The 17,891-nt window shown below is 42.2% G+C and overlaps 1 protein-coding gene across 4 annotated transcripts in view; it reads right to left on the minus strand.

The window, feature by feature from the left end:
- KCNH7 (potassium voltage-gated channel subfamily H member 7) overlaps window positions 1-17,891 on the minus strand; it is a 521,050-nt gene that overhangs the window by 205,249 nt on the left and 297,910 nt on the right. For all 4 annotated transcript variants that reach the window (XM_088474826.1, XM_088474827.1, XM_088474824.1 and 1 more), the window contains one exon: window positions 15,277-15,488. In XM_088474826.1, the coding sequence (XP_088330952.1) occupies window positions 15,277-15,488 (212 nt within the window). The remainder of the gene's footprint in view (window positions 1-15,276; window positions 15,489-17,891) is intronic.

The raw sequence follows: 17,891 nt of genomic DNA on the forward strand, positions 1-17,891 counted from the left end.
TTCCTTAAGCTGGGTGCACAACTCAGCAATGTGCCAGTGTGATGTAATGATATATTGCATCGCCGTGCAACTGTACGATTTGCCGTGACACAATATATAATTATGTACCTAATGTAACAACAGCGCATCATCCCACCTGATGTGCAGCACATCTGATGTGCGACCACAAAATTTCTCAAACTATGGGTGGTATTTAATTAGCAGTGCTAAGTATCGCTGCTAATGGATCATTGCAGGGCTATTCAATTAGCCTCAAAGTGCCGCCCAACGTCGGCACTTATGGTCGGTTTTGTCGGGACCTGATGCGTCCCGAAAAATTATTCACGAAAAGTGACGTTTTTTCACTGCTGAAATGGTTAAAACACACCTTGAGCTTATCACGAATCCTATGTGTTTTCTGGTGAAATATCCTATTTTTTTGTCCAAAATAATAGGATATGGGGAAAAAAAAACATCAGCGTAAAAACGTTTTCCACCCCCGACATAATATCGGGGCTAATTGAATACCGGTCTATGAATTGGGTGGATTTGGGTGTACACATTATATGATAGTCCATTGCAGATCGGCCATTATATCATATAGTGTGTACCCAGCTGTAGTGTGTATTTTTATGGTTTCCTGTCTGACTTACGCAAATCAAGGAACTGGAGTTGATGCACTGCAAACCAGTTAAAGTTGGCCTGTCATCTAAAAACTGTTAAGATGACCATTTTGTGGGCTGAACCAGTGATTGACTGAACCTAGTGACATCACTGAGGCTCTACCTTACATAAATTCATGAGGCCTGACTCATATTCATGAGGTACTAGCACACTGTGAATTAATAGGTAATGTTATCATAATTATTAAATCAGCTTAAAGAAATTGATAAACAATCAATGACACTGAGACATTTTGAGGGCCTTGGTATGAGAGGTTGGATGTGGCCAAGCATGGGAGCATGGCCACTGCTGTAATACCACTTCATACTGTATGTGGGGTATTATAGCTGCCACACATCATTGTGTCTTACTACGCATGTGCAAGCAGAGAGGGGTCCGGTGAGAGGTCAGCTGGAGGATGGATCTTAAAAGAGAGGAGGCAGTTAGTGAGGTGCAGTTGGTCAGGGGGAAGTGTGAGGAAAAGAGGCGAGGCAGCCAGCGGTGGTAGGAGAGATGGAGTAGAGAGAGAAAGTGTTAGAGACAGTAGGAGATGGCAGCAAAGGTGAAATCAAAGAGCAGGCAGATGCAAACAGGTTGAGGTGAGTAGCAGAACCTTGGAGAGAAGTACCAACCAATCAGCTGCTGTCATTTTAAAGGCTGTGCTAGAAAAATAACAGAAAAAAGTTGATAGGTTATTACATTATCTCTCTCCACTTTATCTCTCTCCTAAACTTGAAAAATCTCCCCCACAGAGTACAGAACACTGAGGGTGAGAAAAGAAGAGACACAGATAGGAGCAGCAGTCAGAGTGGAGCAGCAAGAGACCAGAGAGCGGAGTGACAGAGGAGAGATTTTTATTGACCTGCTTTGCAGAAGAGTGATTCCATTCAGCTAAATGCCACACCCAGGGCTGTGAGTGACATTGTATTTTGGTGGAAATTGTCTGATTCTGAATGTATTCAGTACTATTCCAGAATGACTGGCAGTGTAAGAGTTACTACTGGATGTAAGAGTAAGGGGCCTATTCATCATGATATAATTGTCAATAGTGATAATTATGTTTTGAACTTGCTACAAATTCAAATAACTTTTCGGAGACATTCATCATGCCTCATTACCTAACCTATCACTTCTGAATAGCTGCTCTTTCTACGGAGTCAGCTTTTAGGAAGTGAGATACTTCCTAAAAGCGCGAAGACAGGCTATGAAGATTCTGGGAAGACCGGACAGCAGGAGAAAAGTGAGACAAGACAGATGTTACAGAGGGACCATCTGGAGTGCTGACAACCACCACCGGCATGAAGACTCCTCTCATGCAGCCATGAGTGCAGTGGAGCTGGGAGGAGGGACAGGGCTGAGCTAGCAGCTGTAGACAGACAGAAAACAGCGGGGAGGAATCTGAAAAATGACCTCTGCTGCACAAGCTGCCATGTAAATGGCAGCTTCTGAACACATTCAGGGGCTGTACGCCATCTTAGGATCTTAGGATGGCGTACAGTTACACTACCAAGTTCCGGAAAACATTTTTTTTTTCGGAACTTGATGGTTTACATATTTAAGTATGGGGACTGTAGAAATTATCGGGGGACAATTGTAAAGAGAAGATATCCGTGCTATTACCTGCGTTACTGTGTTAATGAATGGTCCTGATTCTGAAACTTAATAACTTAATAATTAAGTAATTAAAATGTGTAGTAGTTGCCCATAGTAAGCAATCGTATTCTAGCTATCATTTTATAGAATGTACCTCTTTAATGTTCTCTTTAGAAGGTTTGATTCATCTTCACCTGATGTATAATGTCAGGATAGCACATATAGGGCCTGATTCAGTAAGGATCGCTATTGCGATCACAATAGCGATTACGCACGCAGTCTCACTGCGAATATATGCTAATGATTGCAATTGCAATGCCGTTGCAACCTAACATAAGGACGGGTTCCCGACTATAGACAGTAATTAGTTAGACAATGTCTAGATAGACACCAGATGTTAGACAGTTAATAGTTAGACAAGGATAAAAGTTTGACATGGAAAAAAGTCAGACACACTAAAGTTAGACATGTAAAACGTTCGACAGGTAGAAAAAAGTCGACAGGGTCAAAAGTTCGACATGAAAATGATCAACACAAAAATGGTTGACACATTTTTAATTTCTTTTTTAGGATTAGGGTTAGGTTTAGGGTTTAGGCACTTACTGGAGGGTTAGGCACATACCCCCACGGTTAGGGTTATGCACTTACCCAGACGGTTAGGGTTAGGCACCAGGAGGGAGGGTTAAGGACCAAGGGGAGGGTTAGAGTTAGGCACTTACCCCAACAGTTAGGGTCAGGCACTTACCCAGATGGTTAGGGTTAGGCACCAGGAGGGACGGTTAGGGTTAGGCACCAAAGGGAGAGTTAGGGTAAAGATTAGGGCTAAAAAACAAAAAAACAAAAATTTCATGTTTGAACTTTTGACCCTGTCGACCTTTTGCACCTGTCGAACTTTTTACATGTCTAACTTTAGTGTGTCTGACTTTTGTCTGTGTCAAACTTTTTCCCTGTCTAACTATTGACTGTCTAACATCTGATGTCTATCTAGACATTGTCTAACTAATTACTGTCTATCTCTTATACCACACCCCATAAGGACGCCCACTTTACCTTACACACATCCGTAATACTTTGCAAGTCTGTGAAATGATCGATAACATCGAGTACCATCGCAGCCTCACGCACACTTGCACAAGGTCTGACCTTAGACTCAGAAATTGCTAACTTCATCGCACGCAGTGAAAGCCCAAGCTGCATATGGCATCGCAGTGGATAATTTATACAGTAACAGCGTTCAAACACACTGGCACGCCTGCGTTTCACCGACCACCCCCCCATCACCGCCCACAAATGGTACTTCCTGTCAATCAGTCTGCGATGGGTCTGCGTAGACACTGCGATCGCATTCCCGATCACAGTGGAGTCTTCGTGCACGTGCACTGCGATGCATACGAATTTGCAGAACGCAACAATCGGTTGATTCTGTGCGTAATCGCAGTTGCGATTGGTTGTGAATCAGGGCCATAGATATATTTTAACTTTTTTAGTCCTTATCTGAAAATTACATTTTGGGGTTTATTGGTTCTTGAACTTGTACTTGATATATTTTGAGATTAGTTCCTTTAATTCTTCTTCATCTATTTACATTTTTTGTAACAGAAGAATAACTTAAATTGTATTTATTAAACTCACTGAACCTGCAATGGTTTTAATGTTTCAAAGTTCCTATTTGCAAGCCCGCATAATCTTTATCTTTTAATCCACATTCAGATGTAAAGCCATAATATCTAAATGTTAGCATGCAAGCCAATTAAATTATGAATATATTAATAATGTAATTTTTTTTTAGCCAGCAAGGAAGAACAGCATCTTAAGTTGTGCCTTTATATCACAAATACTTTAATGAATATTTATTAGATTGGCTACAGTTGTTTAAGAAGATGTGCAAAGCCAGGCAGCCCTGAATAAGCTATTAAGTCATGAATAGTAAAGATAGATTAATTCAAATTATTGTATTGTGTTTTCCTTTAGCCTAGGCTTCCAATTCCCTAAATCGAATAAACTTGCTTTACAGATGTGATCTGTCTCCAAGTTTTGGGCCTTTTGGAATATATACTCAGACACAAATTATCATATACATCCTGAGATCTCATTCTAGCCTCATCTTGTATGGTTTGATGATTATAATTGCTCTGTGGACTCTTATTGCCTAGTGTTGGAACTAGACACTGATATTCTATGCAATATATATATGAATATTTTTCCGTTTTGGAAATACCTCAATATTTTCCATTGTTAACGATGCTCACTGTTACATAATGTATTATGTTTTTGTCAACCTACCAATACAATATGTGTAAAAAAATAAATAAAAAAAAGAAGTAATCTGATTGCGCAATCCATGAAAAGCTGCATAACTAACTTCTCTTACTCTATACATCAATCATAAATAATTTTACTTTCATTTCTTAACAATGATAACAAGAGATTCCATAGCTGATATTTTTTGGAAAGGAATATCACACAAAATAATTGAATTGCGCTATTTAAAAAAATATAACTTATTCTAAATATCAAACATGGGCTGAATATACGAGATGTAGTTAATAGACCAGCGGACGTAATGCCGCGGGTTTAAATCCCAACACTTCCTGCCCGACATGGGACTGACGCCTATCTTACTCCCGACTCCAGAAGACCGACCCCCGCCATCCTGATCGTCATCTGCCGGGTAAATATAACACTTAGCCCAGGGATGGGGGGGTTAGGTTTAGGGACCCCTGGGAAGGTTAGGGTTAGGCTACGGGAAGGGGGGGGTTAGGGTTAGGCGCCATTAGGGGGAGATTAGGATTAGGTACCAACGGGAGGGTTAAGTTCAGGGTGAGGGAGGGGGAGGTTTGGTTTACACACCCCTTGGCGGAGGTTAGGGTTAAGCACCATAAGGGGAGGTTAGGTATAGGCACCCCTAAAAGAGGGTTAGGTTAAGGGGGGGGAAGAGGGGAGGGTTAGGATACTTACCACCGGCCGTCGGGATCTCCTATTGCCAGCTTTTCACTGTCGGCTGTTGAGCCGCCGGTATTTAAATCCCATTCCGAATATACATATATAAAATACTGCAGATAGGGTTTTATTAGGTAGTAAATACGAAAGCATTTAAGTAAAGCACAGGAACATCAATCCATATAATGTTATATGCTATGGACTCTAATACTGAAACTTACATTATTTAATGTCAAAAGTTTAGTTACCAAAAATGTAGACAGAGCTAAACAAAGTTGGTTTATTCTAACTAATTAAATACTCAAAATATGTTCTTGTGCCTTCAGAAGTGTCTTAAGAGAGGAGGGGGCCCTTGTGCATTCCCCGTTCTCTCTACCCGGTGGCCAGCCACGTCACCGCAGCAGTAAATTCTGAGCACTAGTCTGCGCCCAGAGTCTACTGCACATGCACAGGTCACTGGGAAAATGGGGCGGCCACCATTTTCCCGGCGATTTCCCGAATGCGTATGCGGTGAATATTTTTCAGGTGCTTTGTCCAGTGCTACAGCCTGACGCGGGACTTTGGAGGGGTAAGTATTAAAAAATATGGGTGCAGAGTGTGCAGTGTGGGCCAGTGTGCACCGCACCTATTATAAACACTCCCTTGTGTTCCTTATTTATCACTCTTGTATTCACTATCTATACTAATATAATAAGAACGTTCTGTCTGTCTGTTTGTTCCAAGTTGGCACTAAACCTACAGAACCGATTTTCATGAAAGCTCCATCATTTTGTAGTGGAAACTCCTAGAAATAATCTGCACTTTGTTCCATCTCGATTTGTCACATTAGCAAAAACAAAACCAAAATTTATTGACATCATCAATGCAAGAGATAGGTGTGGCACCATGCTTGCGGCCGATAAGGGGTGGGGGGATAGGCTACATAGCAGTCTGTGCACAGGGCACACAGTGACATTGGAGTGAGAGGTGGGTGAATAGGATAGGCTACATAGCAGTCTGCGCACAGGGCACACAGTGACATTGGAGTGAGAGGTGGGTGAATAGGATAGGCAACATAGCAGTCTGTGCACAGGGCACACAGTGACATTGGTGTGAGTGGTGGGTGAATAGGATAGGCTACACAGCAGTCTGTGCACAGGGCACACAGTGACATTGGTGTGAGTGGTGGGTGAACAGGATAGGCTACATGGCAGTCTGTGCACAGGCACACAGTGACATTGGTGTGAGAGGTGGGTGAATAGGACAGGCTACATGGCAGTCTGTGCACAGGCACACAGTGAGATTGGTGTGAGAGGTGGGTGAATAGGATAGGCTACATGGCAGTCTGTGCACAGGGCACACAGTGACATTGGTGTGAGTGGTGGGTGAATAGGATAGGCTACATAGCAGTCTGTGCACAGGGCACACAGTGACATTGGTGTGAGTGGTGGGTGAATAGGATAGGCTACATAGCAGTCTGTGCACAGGGCACACAGTGAGATTGGTGTGAGTGGTGGGTGAACAGGATAGGCTACATAGCAGTCTGTGCACAGGGCACACAGTGACATTGGTGTGAGTGGTTGGAGAATAGGAGAGGTTACATAGCAGTCTGTGCACAGAGCACACAGTGACATTGGTGTGAGTGGTGGGTGAGTAGGATAGGCTACATAGCAGTCTGTACACAGGGTACACAGTGACACTGGTGTGAGTGGTGGGTGAATAGGATAGGCTACATAGCGGTCTGTGCACAGGCACACAGTGACACTGGTGTGAGTGGTGGGTGAATAGGATAGGTTACATAGCAGTCTGGGCACAGGCACACAGTGATATTGGTGTGAGTAGTGGGTGAATAGGATAGGTTATATAGCAGTCTGGGCACAGGCACACAGTGATATTGGTGTGAGTGGTGGGTGAATAGGATAGGCTACATAGCAGTCTGTGCACAGGCACACAGCGACATTGGTGTGAGTGGTGGGTGAAGGCGCTGCTGCCACCAGTCTATATAGCACTGCTGGTCACGTGGGCCAATCCCGCGACAGGGCCACTATGCAAAGCAATACAACTAGAACACCTCAAATAAATAAAATGTTGGCAGAAGCTATTTCATCGTGGGTGAAGTTGCAAGTAACAGCTAATTAGATAATAAGCACTTACAAAAGGTTATTTTATGTACCTATATTGTAATGAATTAATGTTTTTTTATATCTCCCCACTGTACTACTTTGGAATATTATTATAATTATTATTTATGTTGGTCCACACTAACTATCAGTCATTTCTGCAAATTACCTCTTGTTTGGTGATTGGTGAGATACCATTTAAAAACAGCCTTCTTAAATTTTTGTGTTTCTGTGCAATACATAGTTACCAGTCATTGGTACATTACATACTCCTGTTGCTGCATTAAAAACTTAATTTAAGGAAATACATAGGATAAAGAAAATCCGATGATTACAGATATGTTTAACTCAATCTAAAGCTATTGAAGGAGGTCTTGTATATACAATTGCAATACTATTGGAGACCTGTTGTGGATCTGTTTATTACTGCACTGGGAAGTCTTGTGGAGTTTCCTTCTCTGTGTGGCACTGTTGACCTAGGGGCCCAAAGTCTAACTAGCCCTCTGGTGATGAACAAGAACTGCCACAAGGCAGGATAGACTGCAAAGGACTAGCAATGCTAGGAGCATGTCACAGGCCTCTAAGGTAGAAGAGAGAGGCAGATAGAGGGCGATGAGATGGGACTTGAAGATGGTGTACATGATGAAAATCAGATATCAGTGGAAGTTTAGCACAGATGGAGTAGGCACTATAGAAACTTGCAAGTAGTAGCAGAGATGTCTTGCAGTTGGAAATGAACTGGCATGAGAAGATAGCTGCTCACATTGGCTGGCGAGATACTGCAGAACACAGAATGCAGAAACTAGACAAGGAACTGCAGGGGCATTGCAGGTAGCCAAAGAGATAATGTTGAAATGAATATGCAGTGATTTGATTAGGCACGGCAGGAGCAGTGTATATGGCTGGAGGTATAATGCTGAGATTAATTTTTGCTGCAGTTTGGAGAGAGACTGTAGTAGTGGCATATGTAACTGGAGAGATACAGTACTGCTGAGTTGAATATGCAGCAATCTGGAGAGACACTGCAATAATGGAGATTCAAGAATGGAGCTCAGCATCTAGCTGGCAGGGCAGTGGAATCAACAGGTGCCTTCTAGAGCAATCCTATAGGGAGAGATGATATTCATGCAATGCTGCAATGAACAGGAAAGATTTACCGGTAAGTAGGCAGCCTATTAATAGAGGAGGTAGAGAAGGAAGTAAATCTAAGATGGCAGCACCCATGAAGAGTTGACCCTGCATGAAATGCTGAGACCACTGCCGTCTGGGCCTGGCCAATTGTGTTAAATCCCATGACACCAAAATGGCTTTTGTTAATGCATGTTTGTGCTGGAAGGCTGTAAATTCAGGGGTATACCGTATTTGTATACCTGTCTGTATTCTGCATGTAATAAATGATTGCTCACACCAATTGGCTTTTTATGACAAGATTGACCATTCAATATTTAGGTTCCGCCATCTATTTACTAAATGGTCATGGTTATGATCCCTGTCATAATTAATACAGGCAAATGCTATTTTTGAGGAGCTGTTGGGGGTATAAATGTTAAATGGGTGCTTCATGATTTGTGGGGATAAAAATTTTATGTTGGGGCAGGTTAGGGATATTTATTTATTTACCTATATCTAAGTGAGAGCATTAACTTGCAATGATGATATATAATTTAAAAACTTACTAACTTAAATTGCTCAATATTTAAAATGGATATCAATACTCCATATCAACAGACTAATAATTTGTGAATATTCATATTTACAATTCTTGTGGAAGGGTTCTAAAAGCTTTGTACTTTTAAAGTTATAACTTGTTGGGAATATTTGCATATTTGCAAATATTTGGGAATATTTGCATAAAATGACAATTACCAAATAACAGATTAACTGTGAACAAATACAAACATTTTAGCTTGTTAAAGTAACATTTCTCAAACTTTGTTGTTATGGAACAGCCCAGGTTTTCTATTTCTTTTTTCATACAACCTATGTTATAGAAGGTTAGATACTATTCTTGCCTAACAAATAGAATAGGAGGCAAAACTATAGCAACCATATTAGTCTTGAGACAGTATTGTGACCTGACCCCTTTTGCTTAGGACGGTCACCAGGGAGTGCTTTTCTAAATGTATCCTACATTTGTCCAATCTACTTCCATTGGTGACCCCCACCCCCTTGGTTTCTAGTAGAGTACATCGGCATACACTGTAGGTGACAGAGAACACATGCTGCATTGCATCACTGCTTGTGAATCACTGTGTTAAACCTACTCAACTATTATGTACTGCACTCAGTATTAAATTTGTTTAGGTGATGTTGTGTTGGGTGCTATTAAAGCAATGTAGGGGTCGTGTAAATAAGGTGGCTAATAAAATAATATCACGGCTCGTTGGGTTAAATGTTATTAACTTTATATTTGAATTAGACCTATTTAGTAAATGGGAATATTATTAATTTACTTTTTGAGCTGGTGGAGGAAAATAAGATTCTTTATTAAATGAGAAGGTTATGAATTATGTTACTTATTAAATGTTAAAGTTCTAAATTTAATGTTGTAGTTTTTGGGAGGAGAAGTAACATTATTTATTGAACATAAACACTATTAATTTAATGTCATGCTGCTTATGTGGAGGGGGAGATGCCTAGATTAGATTAGTATCTACTTCATCAATATGCTTTGGTGCCAGTGTGCTCTCTTGCCCACTGGAATGGAAGTGTCTAGTTACAGCTCTGTATTAGACATAGCAAGAAAGTACAGAAGGACAAAAAAATTGCAACACATGAGAGCTTTACAAATATGCCTTTCAGGTTTGCTTAATTGGTGGCATTTTGGAAATTGATATCTTATACAGAAATGAGAGTAGATATTCGCTATCATGTTTTTAAAAATAATCTATACTGCCTTTACATGGCAATATTGTTAACACAGAAAAGTAACTCTCTAAGGACTGGAGTCTGTATATCAAACTAATTATGGCCCTCATTCAGAGCCGTACGCTCTGAGCAGAGCGCACGCTCTGAATGAGGGCCGGGCTCCATGGAGCTCCATGAGGGCCGGGCTCCATGGAGCGTCCTCCTGGACGCTCGTATAGCTGTGGGTCACCACCCACAGGCTATACGAGCGTGCATTGTGATGGTCGCGATGGTCGAGACCATCGCGACCATCGAATTTGCGAGCCGGAGCCTGCGGTTGAGGTTTTCAACCGCAAGCTCCGGAGTGATTTTGGCTCTATCAGAGCCAAAATCACTCCCACTGACATCACTAGTGATGTCAGTGGGCCGGCTTCTGACGGGAGGCGTTCCCGTGGGAACGCCCCCGTCAGGGAGGCACGCCCCCGGCACGCCCACCAAAGGGGGCGTGCTGTCAATCAACATTGACAGCACGCCCCCTTTGATCGGATACAACGAGCGAAGGACTTTCCTTCGCTCGTCGCGTCTGGCGCATGCGCACGACGGAGCTCCCTCCGTCGTGCGCATGCTCAGTCCATAACATCGACCCACTTGCGAGCGGACAGCCGCTCGCGAGTGGGTCTGAATCAGGCCCTATATCCTTAAAAAAAGTGGAAACAGATATTTCAAGGCTAAAAAAGCAGGAGATATAAGAGTTAGTTCCCGCTTTGGAAACAACAGAGTTCTTCAGTAGCCATCCTCATAAATTTCAATATGGTCGGTTGTTTAACAAGCTCCGAAAGATAAGTTTTTGCCTGCGTTTGCTAATGCCATCTTCAAATGTGTCATCCCACTGTTCCCTATGGGGGAAGGTGGCCTGAGAAGCATCTTGCAATATTGTAATCCTGAGGTCATTCCAGTCCACCAAATGGCTGCACATTTGAGAATAGAGGCACAGCCAACTGAGTCGTGCAGTCTGTTCTCGTAGTTGAAGTGCCCAGAGTTATTCTATTACAGACCTGCAATCAACTCATTAGCAGCCCCGTCGACGCTTATCTCTAATCGATCTGGAGGTAATGGCAGGCCATTGGAATGAATGGGAGCAATCTGACTAGTCAGAGAATGGCAACACCCAAGCTCTTTCATTAATATCGTAGTGCCTGCAAGTGACCTGCCATTACTATTGGGCTCTCGTAAAAAGCAGGTTCCAAGGGAGCATATGGACCAGCACCACCTCGTGGGACTGTCCTCCAATCCACTGGAAAACACCTAGAGCAAGGAGGTAGTAGTCATTATGGTGACAATTACAATGTCGACATTCATACTGTTGACACCACAATGTTGCCGGTTATGCTGTCACCATTGTTAAAATGTCAACAGTTAACATTATCTGAATGTCGACATGTGAATTGTAGACATTGTCAGAATGTGCACATTAGGGTTGCAAGCAGGAGGGTTAGCGTTAGGCACTAGGGGAAGGCTAGAGTAAGGCTGCGGGGGGTAGGGTTAGGCTGCAGGGGGGACTAGGGTAAGGCACTAGGGGAAGGTTAGGTTGCGGGAAGGGGAGTTGGGGTTAGGCACTTGAGAGAGTGTTAGGGTTAGGGGAAGAATACTCACCTGAACGCTGGAGGATCATAGATTTGACCCGGAAGTGACGGTCACATGACTGCCGGGACCTGGAAGCCGCTGCAGCCGTCAGTAGCAGGTAAGTGACTGCTGGGCCACCAGGGACGATATGTCCACATTTTAACATGTCGACATTTCATCACTGTCTACATGATGAATGTCGACATGTTCAACCTCAACATTATGACCATGTCAACATTCTTATATCAACATTATAGCTGTCCACATATCATACCACACTCCTTTAGCAGATATCTGTTGTTGAGAATAAATTTTTTATTCTATGCTTATTCACGGGTTGGTCACAATCCTGACGTGGCATCCCAACAGGGTTAAAATACCAACAACGGTCCTTAAGTATACTAACTCTACACCTAAACCTAACCCTCCATCCCCACACCCTAAACCTAACCTCCCCCTAGAGCCTAACCCTAATCCTCCCCCCCAGTGCCTAACCCTAACCCTCCCCCCCAGTGCCTAACCCTAACCCTGCTCCTAGTGCCTAACCCTAAACCTCCCCCCTGAGTGACTAACCCTAACCCTCCTCCTAGTGCCTAACCCTAACCCTCCCCCCCGAGTGCCTAACCCTCACCCTCCTCCTAGTGCCTAACCCTAAGCCTCCCCCCAGTGCCTAACTCTAATCCTCCTCCTAGTGCCTAACCCTAACCCTCCCCCCTGAGTGCCTAACCCTAACCCCCCCCCAGTACCTAACCCTAACCCTCCCCCCAGTGCCTAACTCTAACCCCCCCTGAGTGCCTAACCCTAACCCTCCCCCCCAGTGCCTATCCCTAACCCTCCTTTTAGTGCCTAACCCTAAACCTTAACCCTCCCCCTAGCCCCACTACTTACCTTTGGGATGCTGGCGCCGGGAGTCTGACTGCTGTTGGGATTTCAGCACCGGCATTCTGAGCGCCAGTATCCCAATTGCCGGCATTTCAACTGCATCCCCTTATTCACAGTACATTTAAAACGATCCTTCAGTATTAATTGATAGCATTAATTTCTGTATCCTTTGCAGAGACTCCCAAATTGATACCTATTTTATTTTGTATTATTGCATTATTATTTTAATTTCACAATTAGGTGCTCTCACGGGTAGAACATTAAAAAAAAGAAGCAGGGAACCATGTGAGACAAATGTCCACTAAATCACTGGAAGGCAGCAATGCCTGCAGGGAGTACTCATAACATGTAGACACTGTGGTTAGCACTAGAATAACAGGATGAGCACATAAAAGCGATAAAATAAGTATAAATACAAGTGTAATAGATTGGGCACATACTGTAAGTAACAACTTTAACTTAAAGTCCAGTAATAGACTTCATAGTATGTACAAATGTGTTCAATTTGCCTTTGGCAAACATGTTTCTGTGACAAAACAGGAAGCACTGACCCACAATGGGAAAACACATGTGTTATGCTTCTTATCTGTACAATACATAATTCTCTCCAATTAAGATGAATGTACATTTCTGACTCTGTTGATGTATACCATCCAGCATCTGCTGAGTCCCAATGGGGACACAGTGACATGGATGCAGCACTTTGAAGGCGTGTCTGTGTCATAGTAGGCGTGGCCATGCCCCCGTTAGTGTGCTTAGCATTTATGAAGTGTTAAGCTGCTCTCCCTTCCCCTTAAAACTTCACTGAATTGCTGCACACACATTGGAGGTACCTGCCATCACTGCATTCAGCCCTTGATCACGATGGGCTGGGTATAGGAAGTCCACAGTAGAGATGTCACCAGTGGCATCACTAGGGGGATGCGGGCCACACCAGGTGACACCATCCAAGGAGGTGACACCAAAATAGCAGGGCTGCACTGCTATTTTGTTGTCACCCACTCGGAGGTTGTTAATGAGCAGAGCTGCAGTAGCAGGCCCTCAGCGTGATAAGGACGGGGACCTGATATGCAGTCACGCCTCCAACATTGCACAAATTAGGGGGTTTGGTCTTGTAGGCAACGTGACCACTCCGCCTTTGGGGCCCACGAGGGGTCGGTAGTTGCTACACCGGGTGTCACCACACCCACTGACGCCTCTGAAAGTCACCAGTCACTATATTTACCTCACTAGGCCGATGTCAGAATCTTAACATGGGTGGAACTCTACTTGCATGCTTACCGACATGTTTAAAATGATGACACCTGTACGGTCACATAGTGTAAGTAGTAGACATTGTTGCTGTCAAGCTCCTGTCTGTATAACTTCACCATAATGAGCAGGGAAATGTGTTCCAACTTCCTGCAAATTGTGATGACCATGTTGACCATAGGACAGACCCCTCAAATTAAGAAAGTCACAACAAAATTGAGATAGCTGGGAGGCATAGTTAATGCTTGTCAGATGCACTGAGATAGAAGACACTGGAAGTGTTTAAAAGTGAACCGCAGCACAACATAACTTAAATGCATTTAAAATTATTTCATTTGTTGCAATAAAGTTTTCGTTTTTATTTAGCTATACTTGCGTTAGAACTATGTCTGCTACTGTAAATGCAGAATTTTAAAATCATTGTGTACGGACCATTAAATTACACCTTTAAGCAACCCAAAGTGGAGATCGACATTCTGAGGACTGAACAAATATTCATGAGAATGCAGCCTACTAATTCATTGGGAGCCAGAGACATTGCCGAGGAACTAATTGGTTAATAGAGAATTGATTACTTGCATTAGGGGTATAACTCACAATCACTGGGCCCCATGGCAAAATTTGTTGGGTGGGTGGCGGATCCTGGCAATTAATATCTCCTACCACACTAGAAGCTCTTGTCTACTCTATGAGGCTTGCACAGGGTCCAGAACAGTTGTAGAGCACTGTTTGGGCTTACAATTCCACTGTAGAACTGTTAATTAAAATGGGATGGGTTGTGCATGTGCCGGCCACAGAGCACGCTCAGAAGTGCTGAGCTCAGGCCACTTTATTGGAGGCATATCACTGAGCCTCCTCACTACCAGGTGCCTGAAGAGTTGCTCTGATAGTAGTTATACCGCCAGGTTTATTTTGTTACCAATACATAATCCATACTTGTCTACTCCTGCAGAATGTCCAGGACACTCCCGAGGTTTGGGAAGCTCTTACGAACTCCTGAGTAGACCAGCCTCCCCATTTGGAAGCCTTTTGGCCTGATGACTCGATTTGCAGTTAATCATATCATTATAGTGCCACCCCCACTGATCAATGCCACAAATTGCAAGATTAAAGTAAGGATAGGGTCAGGATGATGCATTTCATGGTACCTCCCACCTGGCTGTCCCCTCCATGATCACCCAGAGGGGACATTAAAAAAGACTTAAAGTATTGTGTAATCACGTACACTTAATTCCATTAAAAAAATATATATGGCATACACACTGTGTAAGGAAGAAGCTACTGTAGACACAGCTTGGAGGATCACAGTTGCAAATCCGAACATCTGCCTGAGAGTTTTAACTATTGTATATTGTACTTAGAATCAAAAACTTTAAAAAGTTACTTGGGGTTGGCTTACCTGCGTAACCTTTTCTGTAACATTGTGTGTTCGTTCCTTAACCTTGGGTGCTATAATTGCTTTTTCAGAAGGAGGTGATGATGTCTTTTTTTCATTTTTTATGTCTGAAAAGTTCAAAGTGAGTTGGGGGATTTTGTTGATGGTGCTGTATTTGTTCAGGTTTGAATCAGATGTAGAACCCAAAAGGCTGGATTTGATATGATTAAAAGGGCCTGGAAGTAGTTAAAAACACATGTTATCAATGGACAGACACAGAAAACTGTAAGTAAAAACACTGAATGATCGTGTTCATCTCTGAGAAAGGTATGCTTCAATGTGTTACTATGTTATGTAGAAATGAGCAACAGTTAGCATGTATGGTAGATTAGTAATAGATATAAGTCTTGATCTGCTATACGACTGCTGTCTGGTTGGTAAAGAAATGCAGTTTGGAGGTAGCCAGTAGGTAACGTCCCTAAGGTATTAGGAGATGATTATTATAGATTAATAAAATTGACTGAGTGGCTTTAGGATAAATTAATGGGACTGTGAGACAGAGATAGTCTACTGCGTAAGGTCGGTCGAACCTTGTAAGCAGACTTGGCCCCTTTATAGTAAATAATCAAAGCCCTATAATGTGAATACTGTCATACAATAAGTTCTAAATATTTTCATTAAACACATACAAAGGGAAATAAGATTACAGTGCCTTTACCCTGCAATCATAAAGTTGAGCTCCATTTATACCACCTCTGTCTCAATTGTTATATTACGTACAGTAAAGCACATTACAGTGAGGAACGGGAGACATGGCTAACACAACAAACAGCTTCTATTCTTACAAAGTGTTGGAAGCTGAGCTAGTAAAAGGTACAAGCTTTGCACAAAAGGTCAATAAAACGGCAGTGGGGCCGAGAAGCTAATCTGGCAGCAACAGGCCTTTTTCAGTTTATGGAACCCACTGACTGAAAATAGAACTAAAAGCCAAAAGTATATAAAAACTCAACTTGCAAAAGGGGAGATGCACCAAGCCTTAGAAAAATTGGAGGAGTTGCCCAAAGCAACCAACCAGCTTCTAACTGTCAATTTCAAAGACTGTGCTAGATAAATGACATAAGCTGATTGGATGTCTTGGGCAACGCCTCCACTTTATCTCTCTCCAGGGCTTGAAGTATCTCTCCCTTAATGCTTTAGAAAAGGTTAAAAACAGTACTGACTTACATTAGGTCTTCAGTCTGCAAATCCACCCCCCCCCCAAACACTTACACAACTAGTATGTATGTACAAGTCCCATTATCCAGAATGCTTGTAACTTGGGGGGTTCCTATTAAAGGAATTTTTGTCATAAATTTGTGCATTTTGCTTCATCTATACCAAATTACATCTAAATATTACCCTAGTCGTTCCCCATGCTGGCCTTAACATTGCTAATTAGTTAGCAGTGTTCCTCACAGTCACTGCAAGAAAAGGCACATGGGGATCAGGTCTATATGTAAGATATTAACACAAAGCAGTTGCAAATATTGAATGCTTTCTAGATTTTCTGGATAAAAGATCCCCTATTTGTTTATGTACTGTATGATTACTCATATTTAAGCTACTGAAACTGGCTCATCACTGACATGTGGTGCAGTAAGCTCCATTTAATAGAGCACAGAATATTCCTGAACTGTGAAGTATTATTTCCTTTTGTCTCTTGTCCCACTAGAGCAGTGGGGGCTGAACAATTATCCAGCATAGCCTCATCTCTTAATACGTCCATGACTCACTCAAATCACTAATTTGATCTGTCTAACAGCTAGATAAAGACGAATGATGGATACATTTTATTAACTGTGAAACTAAAAACCTTGTGTAATAAAATATATGACACACTGAGGCTTACTACAAAAGACATTTTAATTGATCAAGGAGAAATGTAGATTAGTTTAATTGATTGGTGCTGTTTACTCACTTTCTGTAACAGCTGATATATTATTATTATTATTATTATTATTATTATTATTATTATTATTATGCATTTAAATTAATAATACATTTACAATTTCAGTTTTAAGTCTTTCTAGACAATTTTTTTTGTACTTCTGCAAAGGAGAGAACAGTCTATACAACTTTATATCTTTCTATGTTATGAGCACATAAGCATATTAAAAAAAATATTAAAGATAAGCATGTTGATAATAGGAAACAAAATTGACAAGACCTAAAAGGGTTTCGGGGGGGGGCATTTAGGAGGGCAAGTGCCCCCCAGGATTCTTGGTTTTGCAGATAAAAACATAGATACTGCCTTTCATACTTCAATTAGTACAAGAACACAATGCATACCTTCCAACATTTAAAATGTTTTTATGGTTCCGTTATTTTGTAGGTGAATTTGACAAAAGCCAGAGCTCATATTAATTATGAATCTTTTTTTATTGCACTTCCATACAGCCATACCTTCCAATTGTCCAGATTATGGCAGGGTAGACATGATTGGCGGACCTTCCAAGGGCCAGAATTTTGAACCAAAGTGGGCATATCTGGGCTAGCGTGGGGCGTGAGTGCATCGGATCGGAGTTTGGGCAGATCGGAGCTGTGCTTGTTTTGCCCTTATTTTGTGTGTCTAAATAATGGAAGGTATGCATATGGCCCCA

This window comes from Taudactylus pleione, unplaced genomic scaffold (assembly GCF_031769625.1).
Source record: "Taudactylus pleione unplaced genomic scaffold, aTauple2 ptg000156l, whole genome shotgun sequence".
In the NCBI taxonomy this organism is placed as follows: Eukaryota; Metazoa; Chordata; class Amphibia; order Anura; family Myobatrachidae; genus Taudactylus; species Taudactylus pleione.